The sequence below is a fragment of the Caloenas nicobarica genome, chromosome 1, assembly GCF_036013445.1.
Source record: "Caloenas nicobarica isolate bCalNic1 chromosome 1, bCalNic1.hap1, whole genome shotgun sequence".
In the NCBI taxonomy this organism is placed as follows: domain Eukaryota; kingdom Metazoa; phylum Chordata; class Aves; order Columbiformes; family Columbidae; genus Caloenas; species Caloenas nicobarica.
Genome location: NC_088245.1, coordinates 160,148,935 through 160,165,629, shown reverse-complemented (window position 1 = coordinate 160,165,629; position 16,695 = coordinate 160,148,935). Strand labels below are relative to the sequence as shown.

Sequence of the window (16,695 nt, the reverse complement as noted above, 5' to 3'; positions counted from 1 at the left end):
TATACTTCTTGTTTTTCTGTGAAAGCTGTTTGAAGCTTCTTAAAGACAGAGCTCCTGTTGCATCTTCAGCTAGTTTCCTATTTTCTATATTTGTTTCTGCATCATTTTTTCCCCTCTCACAAGCTGCTTATGCACTTACAGAAATGTAACAGTTTAATGTCTGTTTTCTAATTTAGTGAAAAGACAAGATGAAGACTATGATGAACAAGTTGAAGAGTCATTACAAGATGAAGTAAGTTGGTTTGAGGAATTTTTCCACTCATAAAGCACCAGGATGGAAATACATTACATGGATGTACTATGCTACTCAGTTAAAGCATAGTGTATCCTCAGAATTATTTCTTCCTGGAAGAATGCTCTGTTACCATATTCCTTCAAAACTTCCAGTAAGAAATGGGTCACACTACATGTGTGAATTAGGAAATACAAAAGGTTTCCTTGTCTGTTGTACTGAAGGAAGAAGTTCAGGATATAGAGCTTCATTTTCTTCATCCTCTCAAACAATTCCTAGATGATTTTAAGTAGTCTGCTCTTAAATGCTGTATAATATATGGCCTAACCCTGCTGACTTGCTTTTTTTGTGTGTGTTACGGTCTGGGTGGCTCTTAACCTTGAGCATCCTACCTAGACCTCTGACTTGTCAGATCAGGAGCCTCTCTCAAAAAGAACAGACCTAAAATAGTATCAAAAGACGAAAGCAGGATGAATAGCTGGCAGAATGTGCTTGCTTATGAGAGAAAACCAAAGTGACTGTTTATCTGCCAAGATACCAAACTGACATTTTAGTTTGAACTGGACGTGACTGTAGAAGAGAGAGTTGTATAAAATCGTTATTGGTATGGAGAGAGTAATAAAGAATAACAACGCACTGTTGCTTTTAACGTGAGACCTAAAGGATATTCAGTAAATTTAAGAACTAGGATTTTTTTTTTTTGCCACATGATGCAGGTGTGAACCTTGCGAAGTTGAACTGTGAAGTTCATGTACATGAGTTTACCCTGCATGCAGACTCCAGAATATATCCTAACAAATCAGCACCCATATGTAAATGTGTTCTTAGATAACAATGCAGTTCTTGAGTCTTTCTTTTGGCAACACTTAGGCCAGCATTCAAAAGGATAGATTTCTGACGCCTACATACTGCTTGGAGTCAAAAAATTACAAAACTCAAGCTCCGAGCCAAGAGCCTTTCCTGATTTTTCTCCCTTTCTTATTTGCAATGTTTATTATTCATTCCTGCAGACAGTGATTTAGGTGGTTTGTTGTCTTTTCTTATTTATCACTCTGTACTGATAATTAGAGAAAACAAGCAGCAGTTTCAGAAAAGCTGAATCCATACTCTGCAACAGAGTTGCAAAGCATTTTAAAAAATGCTTTAATTTATATTTGACCTTGCTGATTTATTTTTTTTAAAGACTACAAGGAAGACTTGTCTGCATCACCTTGTGAAAGTAGGAGTGGGACCAGAATGTCACTTGCCATATGGACAGAATTAACATATGGTAATTAGTAACATTTGCGTATACACCTTTGGTCCCAGAGTGTTTATGTTGCCTTTACCTCAAGGCAGCAGAAATATAAGGGAGTACAGAAGTCATGAAAGATATTCAAGCAGTAGTTTCAATATGATATCCAGATATGGCCCTAGCTTAGGCAATAACTAATCTGCTGATTTCATAGAGGGTAGGAGGAGGCATACACTAAGTGTTATGCTCTTCCCCTGAGCATCTGTTATCAGCTATTAGTAGACATGCAATACCAGGCCAGGTGGACCTCGTTGTGTGCTGCAGCAGTTCTCTACCTCTATTTTCATTTGTGCATATTCTAGAGTTACTGCTTGAATTATCCTTTGATGATGAACAAGTTGTCTAACCATGGAGGGTTTAAATATCCAGTTGTGGGAAGCTGCCTGTTGCATGAGAAATACTTATTAGTTTCTCACTAGGGACCAGAAACTATCTGTATTCTGTTTTCCCTGCCTGTTGAAGTATAAACTGATTAAAGGAACCATACTGAGTACAACAGAACTTGGTTTAAAACAAAGTAAAAGGGTTTTCTCAACACAAGTGTGTCCAGGGAACATGAACTGATAGCTGAATCTGAGCTAAGGATCTTTATTTCACCAGTTTGATGCATTAATTGGGCAAGTTGAAAAATGAAGTTAAGCAATAAGAGGAGAGGATTAATATTCCTTGTATTTTTGCCACAATCTTCTGCCACAAAGCAATTATTCATTTACTTTTCAATAAAAGCTTGTTACAGTATCTGTAAGGTACAGAAGAGGAAGATGGCCTCCTCTCTTCTGTAAGGGGAATCCATTGAAGTAGTAAATTTGTACAAGACAGTGTTTGTCTTTAACATTTTTCTGTCCCTGAAACAAATCTTCAAGTCCCAGCAACTGATATCATCTATCTGGACTTCTGTAAGGCCTTTGACACAGTCCCACACAACATCCTTGTTGCTAAATTGGAGAGATATGGATTTGATGTATGGATCGTTTGGCAGATAAGGAACTGGCTGGATGGCCATGTCCAAAGAGTTGCATTCAGTGGTTCCATGTCCAAATGGAGATCAGTAACAATGGGTGTCCCTCGGAGGTCTATGTCGGGACAAGTACTGTTCAATATATTTATTAACAACATAGGTAGTGGGATGAAGTGTATCCTCAGCAAGTTTGCAGATGACACTAAGCTGAGTGATGCAGTTGATGTGCTGGAGGGACAGGATGCCATCCAGAGGGACCTGGACAGGCTTGAGAGGTGGGCCCATGCAAACCTCATGAGGTTCAACAAGGCCAAGTGCAATGTCCTGCACCTGGGTTGGGCCCAATCAATCAATACAGGCTGTGGGATGAAGGGATTGAGAGCAGCCCTGCCGAGAGGGACTTGAGGGTACTGGTGGATGAAAGATTGGACATGAGCTGGCAATGTGTGCTAGAAGGCCAGTTGTATCCTGAGCTGAATCAAAAGCAGCGTGGCCAGCAGGTCAAGGGAGGTGGCTCTGCCCCTCTGCTCCGCTCTGGTGAGACCCCACCTGGAGTCCTGTGTCCAGCTCTGGAGCCCTCAGCACAGGAAAGACATGGACCTGTTGGAGAGGGGCCAGAGGAGGCCACAGAAATGATCAGAGGGCTGGAACAGCTCTGCTGTGAGGCCAGGCTGAGAGAGTTGGGGTTGTTCAGCCTGGAGAAGAGAAGGCTCCAGGGAGACCTTATTGCGGCCTTTCTATATATAAAGAGGGTGTACATGAAAAATGGAGAGAGACCTTTTACCAGGGCAAGTAGTGATAGGACAAGGGGCAACAGTTTTAAACTAGAAGAGGGTAGGTTGAAATTGAACATAAGGAATAGTTTTTTTTTATGATGAGGGCGGTGAGACACTGGAACAGGTTGCCCAGAGGAGTTGTAGATGGCCAATCATTGGAAGTGTTCGAATATATATATATATATATATATATATATATATATATATATATTTTTATATATGTGAAGTGTGTATCACCACATTGATAAACGTTCTTTGGGACCGCTCTGTTGGGATTGGACAGGGCTTTGAGAAACCTGATCTAGTGAAAGATGTCCATGCCCATGACGGGGTTTGGACTGAATGATCTTTCAAGGTCCCTTCCAACCCAAACCATTCTATGATTGTATCATTGTATGATTAAACCAAAATCTGAAAAATAGTGGATTTTAAAAGATTGGTTTTTTAGAACCAACCCATTTAACAACATTATTTCATTTGTTTAGAGACCTTAGCATTTTATGAGACTTCCACTATTTTAAAGATCGTTAGTCTTAATGTGAGTTGTATCCCTTTCCTATCAGGATGACAGTGACGTTTATATTTTGACTAAAGTATCGGATATTTTGCACTCAATATTCAGCAGTTATAAGGAGAAGGTGCTGCCGTGGTTTGAAAGGCTACTTCCACTAATTGTCAACCTAATTGTAAGTACCTTGCTTTCTTTTAATTTGACTTTTTTTTTTTTTCCCCTTCTGATGTGTAATAGGCCTTCCATGCTGGAATCTTAGAGAACTGATACTTTCTAAAAGGGATTTTGAGAAGAGGGCCAAAAAGGTGTGGCAGACTAGTGGGGAAGATTGAGACTGAAATAGGTAACAAAGTGTGAAATAGAGGTAAAGGGTTTAGCCTAAAATAATTTTTCTTTTAATTAGCTGAGCTATTCACCTGGATTTTGTTTTGTTTATGGCATTGCTGCAAGTATCACTACAGAAAATTATGTATTTGTAGGATTAAATTTAATCCAGAAAGATTTTACCAAAATAGTAGGCCATTGTTACTGATTGTTCTGTTGATATTGTCATTGACTGTACAAAAATTAACAGTTTTAAGGCAGCTTAAATGTTACCTGTTTTTGCTGCAGTGTCCGCACAGGCCATGGCCAGACAGGCAGTGGGGGCTGTGCATTTTTGATGACGTTGTAGAGCACTGCAGCCCCTCCTCGTTCAAGTACGCCGAATACTTCCTGAGGCCGATGCTCCAGTCGATATGTGATAACAGCCCAGAGGTTCGGCAAGCAGCCGCCTATGGTGTTGGAGTTATGGCACAATTTGGTGGGGACAGCTATCGTCCTTTTTGCACAGGTATGTACGTCCCCTAGATAAAACTGTTTGAATGTGTGATTCTGAAAAACAAAAACAAAACAAAAAACCAAACCAAAACAAAAACCAACGAAACAAAAATCAACAAAAAACCAAACAGCGCACCTTTTGCTTAGTGAGATCTCTTCCTTTTGACAGTGGAATAAATTGCCAGTATGACCTGTGTGGCAGACTGGTGATGATTAGTGAAGTACGTGAATTCCTTGGGCTTTTAGTGATTTGCTGCTTAGCAGCATTTCTGTTGCAGGACTTACTGCTTAGTAAATTTGATTTACGTATTTTTTACAAAATATGGTCTGACATGCAAATGTTCATTTAATTTAAAAAATAGCTTTTTGGTACACACCTGTCTCATGGTTGCTTTTTATTAATACTAATGTGGTTACGTATTAATGCGAAATCCTTTTGGATGCCTGGAAAAATTATACAAATGACCTATAATAAGGAGTATCCTAGAATACAACTAATGTGGCTCTCTGCTTTCCTGTTACATAAAAAGGAGCCTGATTTCTGTGACTAATAAATGAAATGAGTATGATAACACCTATCAGAAACACTTTGTCTGCTTTCTTTCTGAATGTGTCTCATTTCTCTAAAACTTTAAATTTGTCTTGAATTTAAAGAAGTGATTGTCTGCTGGCACTCTTCTTGCCAGTCAACAAAGTTAATTTTACACACTTTTCTTCGTTAAGAAAGTACTCGGCTCTGTCAAATATGTATTTTGCATGAATCTTAAATGAAAGCTGAATTAAATGATGTAAGAAAATAAAAACTATGTGCTAGGGATAAACTAGGGCTTTAACACAAGTCTTACCCTCATCAATAGAGGTGGTAATTTTCACGGTTAATGTAAATGTAACTGTCACATGGTGACAACCCAGATAAGGTGTCTTTAAAGAAACCAACAAAAAAGCAGAGAGGGGAAACCTTGCAGTGAAACAGAAGAGCATTAAAGTTTTAAATGGTCTAGAAAAATACTTCCTAAAAGGAGTTTTTTGTGAACTTTTCCATAAGGTTTTTGTGTTATCCGAAGACTAGAAGAGTAGAGACTGAGGTGAAGACAGTTCTGATTTTGAGTTTTTAGCATCTGTTGAAGTCTAGCTTTAGTTTTCATTCATTAGATTTTACCTGGACCCACTTAAACTTTGTAACTTCGATCCTTTTCTTTGTACCTGGCTTCTCCTTTAGCTGGATGTTTAGATAAAACAACCTTTTTACTTTACAGCATGCAGTTCTTTAGCAGGCACCTCGAAAGTTTTTTAAATACTCGTGTATGTACATGAAAGAACTTTGTGATTTATTTTAATAAATGAAGATGTGCTGTGATTAGAAACAAAGTAAACCCATGGCATGAGAAGCTTTGTACCCCTTAGGTTTTACTGTCTTCTCTAAAATCATCATGTTTGTAAGCTTTTATTTATAAGTTAATTTTTTTACTGATTAATATATAGCACTGGTGTTTTGTTGTATTGAAAGTTTATAGCAAATGTATTAACATAAACATTTTTGATAGTTGAAAAAATACAGGAATATAGGGAGAACTTGTAAATGGCACAAGAGCCACAATGAAACAAAAATAATTAAAAATAGAATTGGTAAAGAACAAAGTAATAAGATTGAAGGAAAAACCACACCAAACCAAGTAACTTTCTAAATGGGGTTACAAGGTTACAATGTATGTGACTGTCAATATTACTTCTATTTCTGACGTTGGTGGAAGAATATAATCAGCTATTCTTTGAGAATATGGTATTAATCAATGGCATGTGTTTCTTCCAAAATCATATTGGCAACCTCAAAACTTTCGGTGGTGCAAGATGTCAGAGCAGTCAATCCTTGGAAAAAAAACTATTACTATTGTAGAAGATGGCCTTTTGTAGTCAAAAAGGGTTTTTAGGGATCACCTACCACAACATCTGTGTGAGAACAGATCTGTTTTCTAGACAAGAAGAAAACTTGTCTGCCAAACTGCAGGGAGGAGACTGCTGGTTCATTTTGATGCCCTCCCAATCTTATGGCTGCAAGGATGCAGAAACTTACGGAGTCACCCATGAGTATTAAGGAGCATGAGGAAACACAGATGAGATTTAGCTTCAGCAGTCATGAAAACCTGAGGTATAAAATGCAGACTGAGTTTGCCTGGACACTGTAGACTTCTGTGAAACAAACTCTGCTTTGCAGAAAAGTCCAGCATCGTTATCCTGCATTCAACACTCCAGCTAGTGGGTCTGATAACCAATGTTTCTGCAGTTTTGTAACATTATCAGGCCTATAAAAGTATCCTCATCTAGTTTAGGGTTAATCATATTTTTGCATAGCTGCTAAATTACTCAAAAAATTAATTCAGTGAAGTTAGTATACAAAGTGTCATTGTGTCTTCCTTAACTGCTACCTACTCATCAAAATGAAGTAGTGCGAGATCACACTCTTCTTCAGTAATTGGAGTTATTTTGGAGTGTGCCCGTTTTCTGTGCTGATACAGAATTTTACAGCTTTAGCATTATATTTTTAGAACACAAGGACAATTGTTCTGTATGAACCAGGAGTGCTCTGAAGTCTGCATGGACATTAGTAACTAAAACTGTGACATTAACGTTCATTTGGAAGTGTGCATTTGGTTACCTGCATGAAAATTAAAAAAAAATGCTATTAATGTAGCAAGAAAATTGGCATTTTTCCTTTGATTTTTACCATCTAAACCATGCTGGGTAGGTTCACCAGATGCGATTACTCCCGTGAGCTTCTTCTAGGTGCACCCTTAAGTGGTTGGAGGTTTCTTATGTGTACGTATGCGTATATACATGTGTGTGCGCACAAGCAATAGATGTAGAGCAGGCATATGCTATAGACATGCACTACAGCCCAAATTAATGTGAATGTCACTGTATCAGTGCTTTCCATCATTCAGTGTTTATAGAACCTATTGGGTTAAAAAATAATGCTTATCTATGTTTTTACTGTAAGTTACAGTGTCTCGTATATTGTAGATTGCATAACTCCAACTAAGAGACACCAAAAGATTTTTATTTTTTTCTTTTGAACTTATAAAGCAAATCCAAACTTCTGCTGTCGCTGTTTTCTTGCATTTCCTTGCATAAATTTATCTATCTGTTTGGTTTTCATGTGATGATTATTGAGCAGGGAAGAACCTAGAAGTAGTGGGACATTGGGGTGGCTGGATTTTGGTGCTTGGGTCACAAAACCACATGTTTTTATTGCATGCAGTAGCCTCATGTAGAATTGGTGATGTTAATAAAATGTAACTTGATTGTGCATTAAACTTTATTCTTGTGTTTGACAATTAGAGGCGCTTCCATTGCTGGTGAGAGTCATTCAGTCACCAGATGCCAAAACCAAAGAGAACGTCAACGCGACAGAGAACTGCATTTCAGCTGTAGGAAAGATCATGAAGTTCAAGCCTGACTGTGTAAATGTTGAAGAAGTCCTGCCACACTGGTTATCATGGCTTCCACTTCATGAAGACAAAGAAGAAGCTGTTCATACTTTCAGTTATCTGTGTGACTTAATTGAGAGGTAAGGCCAAGTCTTGCCACAACTGCACGAAGTAAGCCTGTTTGCAGGTTTGTCCCTTGCATTTGTTTTCCAAAACTGAGAAACTGACAGGTTAACCTGCAAATACTTTAGAGAAGATAATTCGTAATGACAGAACTGAGCCTTCCATGATGTTATTGCTGGTTTTTAAACAGTTGGTGTCTCATCCTAACTAATGGCTGTATGGCTCAAAAAATATCCTGGGTGCTTTATGTGTACATGATGGGAAAGGATCAGCTGGGTACTTCTACAGAAAATTTCAGGAAAATTTTTGGTGCTCTGCTTACATATCAGCATTAATAACTGGTCAGGTCTTTTTACTTAAGAGCAGCAGACACACCCTTGAAGCTTTCTTTTCGTAACCTTTCAAAGTAGCTTTGCACCTTTTTGCTTTTCAAAAGCTTGAGTATCAACAAAACAAAGTATGAAGCAGAGAAATAATACAGACGAATTCATGATACAGTGCTGTCTCCCTTAATAAGTTTGTAATGATAATTTCCATTACTTTTGAAAGCATCTTGTCCTACAGCTTGTTCTTCAGATTTGTCATGCCTCACATAAGTCAATGGAAGAAAAAAAAATATTCTTTTGTGGGTGCAAGTTGCATTTCATAACTGAGCAGAGGAATGTCAGCTTCTTCTGAATCATGTAGTAGCCATGTTCTGGCAATAACTTTGCTTTTCTACAGTCTTCTCTGCTATGTGACTACATTGTATCTCTTATAGCAGCTGAGGTCTCTATACTGATAATAGTACAGTTGCGTAGAGCTATTATAATGACACTGACACGTACACATGTGCACACGTGTATGGAAATAAGGAATTACAGTACTAGCACACTTCTGTACCCAGCTGTGTGCAGGTGGCTCAGCCTCGCTGCGTACTTCTCTGGAGCTCCATCAGTCCTGTATTCATAGCCTCTGCTTTCCAACAGTGGTAGGTGGCAGGGCTGGAAGTAGACGGTGTTTTCTACCCAGATCCCTGGTTGCCAGCACTCCTCTACTCCAACACTTGGCTGGAAAAGAGGGAGCAGAACTGCTTACTTGCTGTGTCAGTGAGTGCTGGGCGAGAGCTGAAATCACCGGTGCTCCGATGCCAGAACAACCTCCTCCCCCTGGCAGCGCTGACAGAGGAATAAGCCCTTTTAGGCAGGGTATTTCTGGCACGCTGTTTACGGTTCCACTGGCATGGAACTCAACCGTTCTGTGAAGTAACTTCTTCCTGATGAAGTGTAGGCTGATTAAAGAATCAGCTGGTTAAATATTAACAGGAGAGGGAACATTCTGTCAGCTGTCAACAAAGCTATGCATACTTACTCAGCTGAGTGAAACTTAAATGTAAATAAGCAGCTTTAGAATAAGATATTTCAAAATCACTCAACTTACATGTAAAATGCTTACTTTTTTTTTTTTTTTTTTTTTTTTTTTAGTTAAACATTAATTTATTTGTAATATATATTTTCATTGTAACAGCAACAACCCCATTGTCCTCGGTCCAAACAACTCAAACCTTCCCAGGATATTTGGTATAATTGCGGATGGTGAAATTCATGAAGCTATTAAACACGAAGATCCATGTACCAAGCGGTTGGCTAATGTTGTTCGTCAAGTGCAGGTAAGTAAATGCTTGCTTAGGTATAAAGGGAACATTTAGAATCTCCTTCCAGAAGTAACCGGACTCCTAAATGAGTTTTGAGAGCCTTGTTTCCATAGAGAATAACGCTTCAACCACTGATCTTGGAGATCCTTGAACCATTAATGATAAAACTTGGTAGCACTTGCACTTGAATAAAGTCTGTCTCTTTTTCTAAACTTCAAAAGCTTATTAATTAAGAAAAAAAAAAAAAGTCTTAAGGTGTATGCAGCTAGATGGTTAATGTGCTAGCCAGTATTGTGGTTGGGTTTTTTCATTTGTTTGGGTTTTTTCTGAGCCAGAAATGAAAAACTGTAGAGAAATCTGGCTATCTCTGTATCAGTGAACCGTACTGCAGGATTTGATCCAACATGTGGTTCCTCTAAAGGGTGCCCAGCACCCTGTAGTGACTTACTAATACAGCAGAGGCTTGGGATACTTGCTAGAGGATGAGTGCAAGCCACAAGTAATTTTACTACTGTGCTCTTTAATCCAATGCAAATACAGGTGGCTGTGCAGTGTTTTTCCTGCCTTTGGGGAATTGCCTCAAGGTTCACTTCCTCTGGGCCATGATGAGTACTGATGGCACTGCGTGGTGAGGATGTCCAAATACTTGAGCTGCCCCTCTCCATGGTGTTGTAAGCAATACCGCTTGTAGGGCAGATCTGATCCAGGGCCAGATGTTATCAGGTGGACGTACTTGACAGTCGCAGCACCTAACGATAGAGAGTGGTGTGCCTGGCAAGTGTACAGCTTACGAAAATGTGCGGAGGATCTGGAGCAGCAGCTGTTCAATTATTGTCCGTTGCACCTAGCATGATTTGGCAAAACTCAGGTTCGAGAATTTTAGGAATACTTGATTCTGGAAAGGATTCACTTGGATGAGTGTACCAGCCTGTAAGATCCATTATGTCTGGTAGAAAACGACTTGTTAAAACTCTGAAGGCATAAAAACAATGAAAACAAGCAAAGTTTCAAAGTGAAAGTGGTATAAATGGCTGCTCTAGATTTTGGCTGACAGATATGGATCCTTGCTGTTAGTACTTCAAGTTGGGTATGGAAATTTATATTAGGGTATGCTAATGCATTTATTCAGTTTACTTTAAATGCTCAAGGTTAGTTGATTTTTTTTTTTTAACAATACAGTGGCACATATGTGTATAGATTAGTTGTGTATAGCAAAGTCTTGTTTTGGCTAGAAATGGTAGGAATATTAAGATGGGAGCCAGACTTCTGCATTGGTTAAATGATTTACCTTCTGACTTTGAGGGGAAAAAAATCTTAAAGGTATTTTTTTTTAAATAGATAATTTTAGTTTACTGTTACGAATTGTCATCAGTCCGATTCCACACATAATACTTTGACTTTAGTGAAGTATTGTAAGCGTTTTATACCACGGTAGGAACTCCAAAGGCTGTGTAGTTGCTAACAGTCCGCCTGCTGCTGCTGCTTCCCAGATTCCAGGAGAGTTTTTTGTAATGATCTCAGTAAGCTGTTCCATACCCAGCACCTGACATGAGTAACATTATGGTCATAGATGGAATTAAACATAAACTTTTTTCCTTGTGCTTAGTTATTCTCAGACCAGAAATATTTCAGTGTAGAGTATCAATTTCAATGTGTGTCAGAAATGCTAGAAAAGCACATCGAATTCTGTGATATTCCATTATACATTGAGAGTCTAAAATGCCTAATATTAATTTAAAACTAAAAACACAAACTCAGACTCGAGGATTTTGTTTTCAAATTCTGTAAATCTGTTTTTGATTTTTTTAAAAGAGTATGTGAGAAAAGGGCATTATAATAGAGCTGAACATAAAATATACAAAATAGAAATGAAAACAATTCTTTTTAGTTTACTTCAAGTATACTGCTGTCACAAAAACCAATCTAAAGACCTACAGCTAGTCACCTGCAATTTTTTTTCCTATCATTGTCCTTCTAAAGAAAGCAGGGAGCCAGCTGCTTCCAGCCTCTATTGATAAGTGAATAAATACTCCCAACCTTTTATAAATTCCAGCATTTTCTGGTACCTTCAGAACCAGTTCCTACAGATGGTGACTTAAAAGCTGATGTCTCAGCTGAGGGCTGTGGGGACACAGGTGAGGTTTCCTGAGGGGAAGGAAAGTGTGGCTTTACACACCATCTGTGAGCATGAATGTATGTTCGCTTCTCTCTGGCAGGTAGCTGACCATTCCTTTCACTGAAGAGCAATGCTGTCTGTCAGCAGCAGAATTTTGCATGTACACACATAGTGTAGCGTGTTACGCTGCAATCGCAGTGGTCCCTTCCTCTGAATGCGTTACTGGCGCACCAGTGCCCAAAAGATACTCCCGCATTTAGGCATGAATGTGGATCTCTTCAACTTGCAAAAGGGAGCAAATGGTTTAGGCTGTGGTTAACTTAAAGGTGCAAATTGTCATTTTAGTTCTAGGGAGTTCCCAGGAGTTTCAAAGCGATTACACTGGTGCTATTTAACCAGAGCTTGCCTCTGTTTGGCATTTTGGAGCATCTCTAGTTGAGCCTCTGTAGGATTGTATATAACTGAAGATGTCAGTCTGTTCTCTTTGGCATATGTATTATGGGGATAAGCCCAGTGAATGTTGAGCTTTGTAAACATATGGAAGTTTAAGGTGTGCCTTAGAAGCTTGTCAGCCTGCATAAAGACACCTTCTCGTTTGTTTTCTAGACATCTGGAGGACTGTGGACAGAATGCATATCACAGCTCAATGCAGATCAACAGGCAGCCATACAGGAGCTCCTGAACTCTGCTTGAAGGGCCTTAATTATCATCTGCAAGAAAACTAACTCCAAATAAACGTTTACCCTATTGTTTAGGTTTCTTTTGTTTCTTTTTTTTTTTGAGTAAAACCAGAACTGTAGTGCGTGTAGGCCATTCTTCTGCAACCTACAGGCAGTGGCAGCAGGAAGAAGCATTCTTTCAGAACGGTGTTTAAATCGGTTTCTATCCCACAACACGGAAGAATTTTCCTGTAAACCCTACAATAGCACTGAAGAGTATTTTTCTAACGGTATAAGCCATCCATACGATGGTGAAAGGGAAACAAGTTGAATTTTCTCATTAGACATAATGAATTAAGAAACAGCTTTAAGACCTTGTATTCAGCAGTAGATGTACGTTATAACAGATAAACGTTTCTCTACATCTAGTGTTAATTGTATTAATTGGAGTGTGAGTCTTTGTAGGGTAGAAAGTGTCCTTCTGCCCAACAAATTAATAGATCAAAAGATGAAAAACTGAAGACAAACATCGAGCATGAAGACCTCATTGACGGCACTTGCAGATTCCCAAAACCAACTTGTCCAGTGACTCAATGAGGAAAGCTGTTCAGCTTCCAGCCCTTGAATGTGAAGTCTCTTTGGCATGTCTGACAGTATCTCATTCACTCCTCAATAAATGACATTGAAACACAAGAAGCTTGTGTAGAAGTTCAGTGATGTGTGGTTCTTTTTATTTCCTCTTGTGAAAAGATGCAAGTAACAAACTATACAATCATGATTTTATATTTGAAACTTTGTATATTGTTGTCTATTACAGATTTTATGTGTTTTCTTTGACTTTTTAACGGAGTTTTCACCCGAGTGTATAGAATGGAAACTTAATGGCATTCCCTTTATAAGAGTAAATTTTATGTATCTTGGCTTTAAAAAGTTTTTCATGTTCAGATGCCATTGCATTTCATAACTTAGAAAATGTGGTGTTGTTCCAGCTGCAAATGTGCAAAATGATCTGGCAACCAGTGACACTGCTGTAGTGGTCTGTGTTTTGTTTAAAACAATTGGTAGTTGATAGCCTGACCTGAAAGAATCAAAAAACTTTTCAGATGTTTTTGGTACTGCAAGAGCGATACACCATTTACCAGCTGACATAGCAGCAAATACAAGCACAGAGTGTCTGATTTCTAACAAAAGTGAGTCATGGTTTTGCACTCTGATACTTTGAAGATGTTAGTATATGCATTGGTCTTTAAAAACTGCAGTTGTTTCCTGAAGTGTTCTTCAAGTCAATCTCCATACTCTCTTAAAACTTAGAAGTTCTTTCAAAGAGGGTATAAGTTTTCTTCCTTTATAATAAGGTAGAACTTTACATGTAACAAATTCCTCTCTTACTAAAGAATAAACTTCATTTTGCCTTTGAAAGTGTTTCTGAAAAAAAACCCAGTACAGAATGAGGTGTATCAAAAACTGCCTAGGACCATTATATTCCAATGTTTGTGACACAAAAGGCTTTAACCGTACAGGTTGACACTGTGGTTTGTTTAGAGGCAGCTGAAACAGCGTAACAAGGTATCTATTAATCTTGTATTTGCAGAAATTCAAGCGTTCATACATCTGGAAAATTAACTGTTAGATACCAGTACTGTGAGAGAACTAGTAAGTCAGGACAGTTATCTCAAGCAGTGGTCCTGACTACAAAAATAGGGCTATATCATCTGTCATCCTTTCATCTTTCTTGTTTGTGGTTTCATTTTGTTTTGGGTTTGGTTGGGGTGTTTTTTAAGTATTCTTTATTTTAATTTCCCCTCAGTCTAAAACATCCCAGTTTTTCCCTGCAGCTTGCTTTTTGTACCTTTTTGCAAAGCTTCAGGCTTTGATTTTTTTTTTTTTTCTTTTTCCTTCTTTGGACTACAACTACATGGAGAAAAGAGCACATTTGGTATTTCCCCGAAACAGCATCAACTTTGTCTCTCTGCAATGTAAGAGCAGCAGCATTGGAGTTGCTCTCCTAATGGCCTGACTTTAATCTCCTTTCCTTCCTCTCAGTCCACGTAAATGAGAACAAATAGGACCAGAAGATGAGGTGTCTGTGTGTGCCGGAGCCAGTGCAGAGTGACTTTGTGCAGTTACTTCTACCTCGTTAACAATCACTTTATCAAAGAAAAGGGCCCCGAGGGAGTCGCAGTGCCAGCCTGGCAGGTGGGTCAGTCCCAGGGAGGACTTGGAGGTCCCGTCTTGCCTGTCCCCACTGAACTTGTCAGGGTTAATCCAAAAGCTGCTGTAGCATTTTTCTCAACTCGCGCAAAGCTTTAAAAATTCTGCGTTCCGTTTCCACCCATTTAAAAGCTGTCTGAATCGCTAATGTTAGCTTTTCAGGTTCCTTATTTGATGCTTGCAGTACAGAATTTTTAAGCAGTCAGCCATTCTTCATCTTCCACAGCACTGAGGTACTCTTGCCCAAAGTGTAATGGAACAGTAGCTTTACCTGCAGCTATGAAAAAAGAAAGTGTCATCCTGAGGAAGGAGTTGAAGGAGTCTTAACTGTGTGGCACTGTATAGGAAGTGCCATAGTTTTATTTTGACAATTTTTCCCCGAGCATAGAACTCCAAATCATGCTTTATCAAAATGTTCAGCCAGTGTATTTGGTAAGAGATGTACCTAATGTAGCGTAAAGAGCCTTACAAACAACAGCGGTGTTCTGCTTTGGCAGAACTAAGAGGTACTGAATCCAGCCTAGACATCCAAGCAAAAGTGTGCAAAGTTGTAACAACAAAAAACAACTAGAAACTCCCTGCACTTTGGACACAGTGTTCCAGTATTGCAGTTTCAATAGCTTATTTAGACATGGAACAGTAAGTAGCATTTGTGAGTGTTGCTTTCAGAAGTAGCTCGTCTCCTGAAGCTTAGGTAAGTTCCCATCTAAACTCTCATCTGTTCTTCTTGTTCTGAAGGTGAAACTACTTGCTTTTGGTTTGCAGCTCCAGGTTGTTAATGAAATATATTAATGCAGATAAATGTCTAGTCTCCTTTGCCTGGCCTTGTCTCCAAGATGCTCCTGAGAATCCTGTGCAAAATCTGTGTAAGAAAGTGACTTGTAGACTTGATGTTTTCAACAGGAGGTTTGTGTACCGCAGTGCCATTCCATCCTTGCCTTTTCTCTGCAGGGACTTCACAGTGATGCTGAGTGCAGGGGCTGCTGTTCTCTAGCACAGAGCAGTTGTTATTATGTCAAATGTCATCTGTTGTTCTCTATACATCTAGATCCATCGGTCTCATGTATGGAGTACATGTGTCAGAGTAAGACATGTTGCACAGTTGGCATGTTTGATGAAATAAAGAATTAAGGAAAGTGAATTTCCTAATGACGGTATACACGTATGTACTGGGGATGCAGCTGCCTTGGGCTCTTGAACTGGAGCCTTTTTTTTGCCTTCGTGGTGTCTGTAGGGGTGCACACATACAGTGAGCCTTCCAAATATAATGAGAATAGTACTAAAAATAATACAAAAGTCAGGTATTTACCACCCCATATTTTTTTCAACTTTGATGTATTTTGCTGTGCATTGGAGCAGCTTAGACTTCGCTGTTTAATCATTCCGATCCACTCTTCTTTGCTAACTTAACCCATTGCATGGGGCTTGATGGTATTTTAAATTCTAAAAAATGCATGTGTTGTCTTCTGAGAAGCAGGAAACAGGATCTGAGCTTCTGTCTAGTAGAGGTCCTTTTCCCTTTTTCTATTATCATGAAGATATTTGCTTGTATTGCTTCAAGAAAGAACATCTCACAGGACAGCTTAACATCTGCTGAGACTGCAGGAGGTCTGGGTTCAATCTGGGATAACAGTCATGGGATTCATCTCACCCAATACTGGATATCTGCAACAAAGTTTGTACATAAAAATTGTCTGCAGCCCCATTTAGTGAAGGAAAACAGGTGTGTCTAGATGATGATATATTTTGTCGTAAGGAAGTGTTTGAGACCAAAGGAGGCTACCACCATCTGAGCTGGTGCTGATAGATGAGAAACTGTTGGTATCTCAGGTGCTCCTTGCAACGGTGTTTATTACTGGCAGTTCAATGGCTCACTGGTAGTTGTACTATAATGCAGCTACTCAGAAACACTTCGATTTCCTGGAATTTTTTTTTCCT

At 39.0% G+C, this 16,695-nt stretch overlaps 1 protein-coding gene across 1 annotated transcript in view; it reads left to right on the top strand.

Annotated features, from left to right (window-relative positions):
- Window positions 1-12,641, top strand: part of IPO5 (importin 5) — a 44,029-nt gene extending 31,388 nt beyond the window's left edge. Inside the window, exons 21-26 of the mRNA XM_065639971.1 lie at window positions 177-232; window positions 3,824-3,946; window positions 4,384-4,603; window positions 7,927-8,155; window positions 9,645-9,786; window positions 12,494-12,641. Of these exons, the coding sequence (XP_065496043.1) occupies window positions 177-232; window positions 3,824-3,946; window positions 4,384-4,603; window positions 7,927-8,155; window positions 9,645-9,786; window positions 12,494-12,580 (857 nt within the window). The 3' untranslated portion in view covers window positions 12,581-12,641. The remainder of the gene's footprint in view (window positions 1-176; window positions 233-3,823; window positions 3,947-4,383; window positions 4,604-7,926; window positions 8,156-9,644; window positions 9,787-12,493) is intronic.
- Window positions 12,642-16,695: the final 4,054 nt, after the last annotated feature.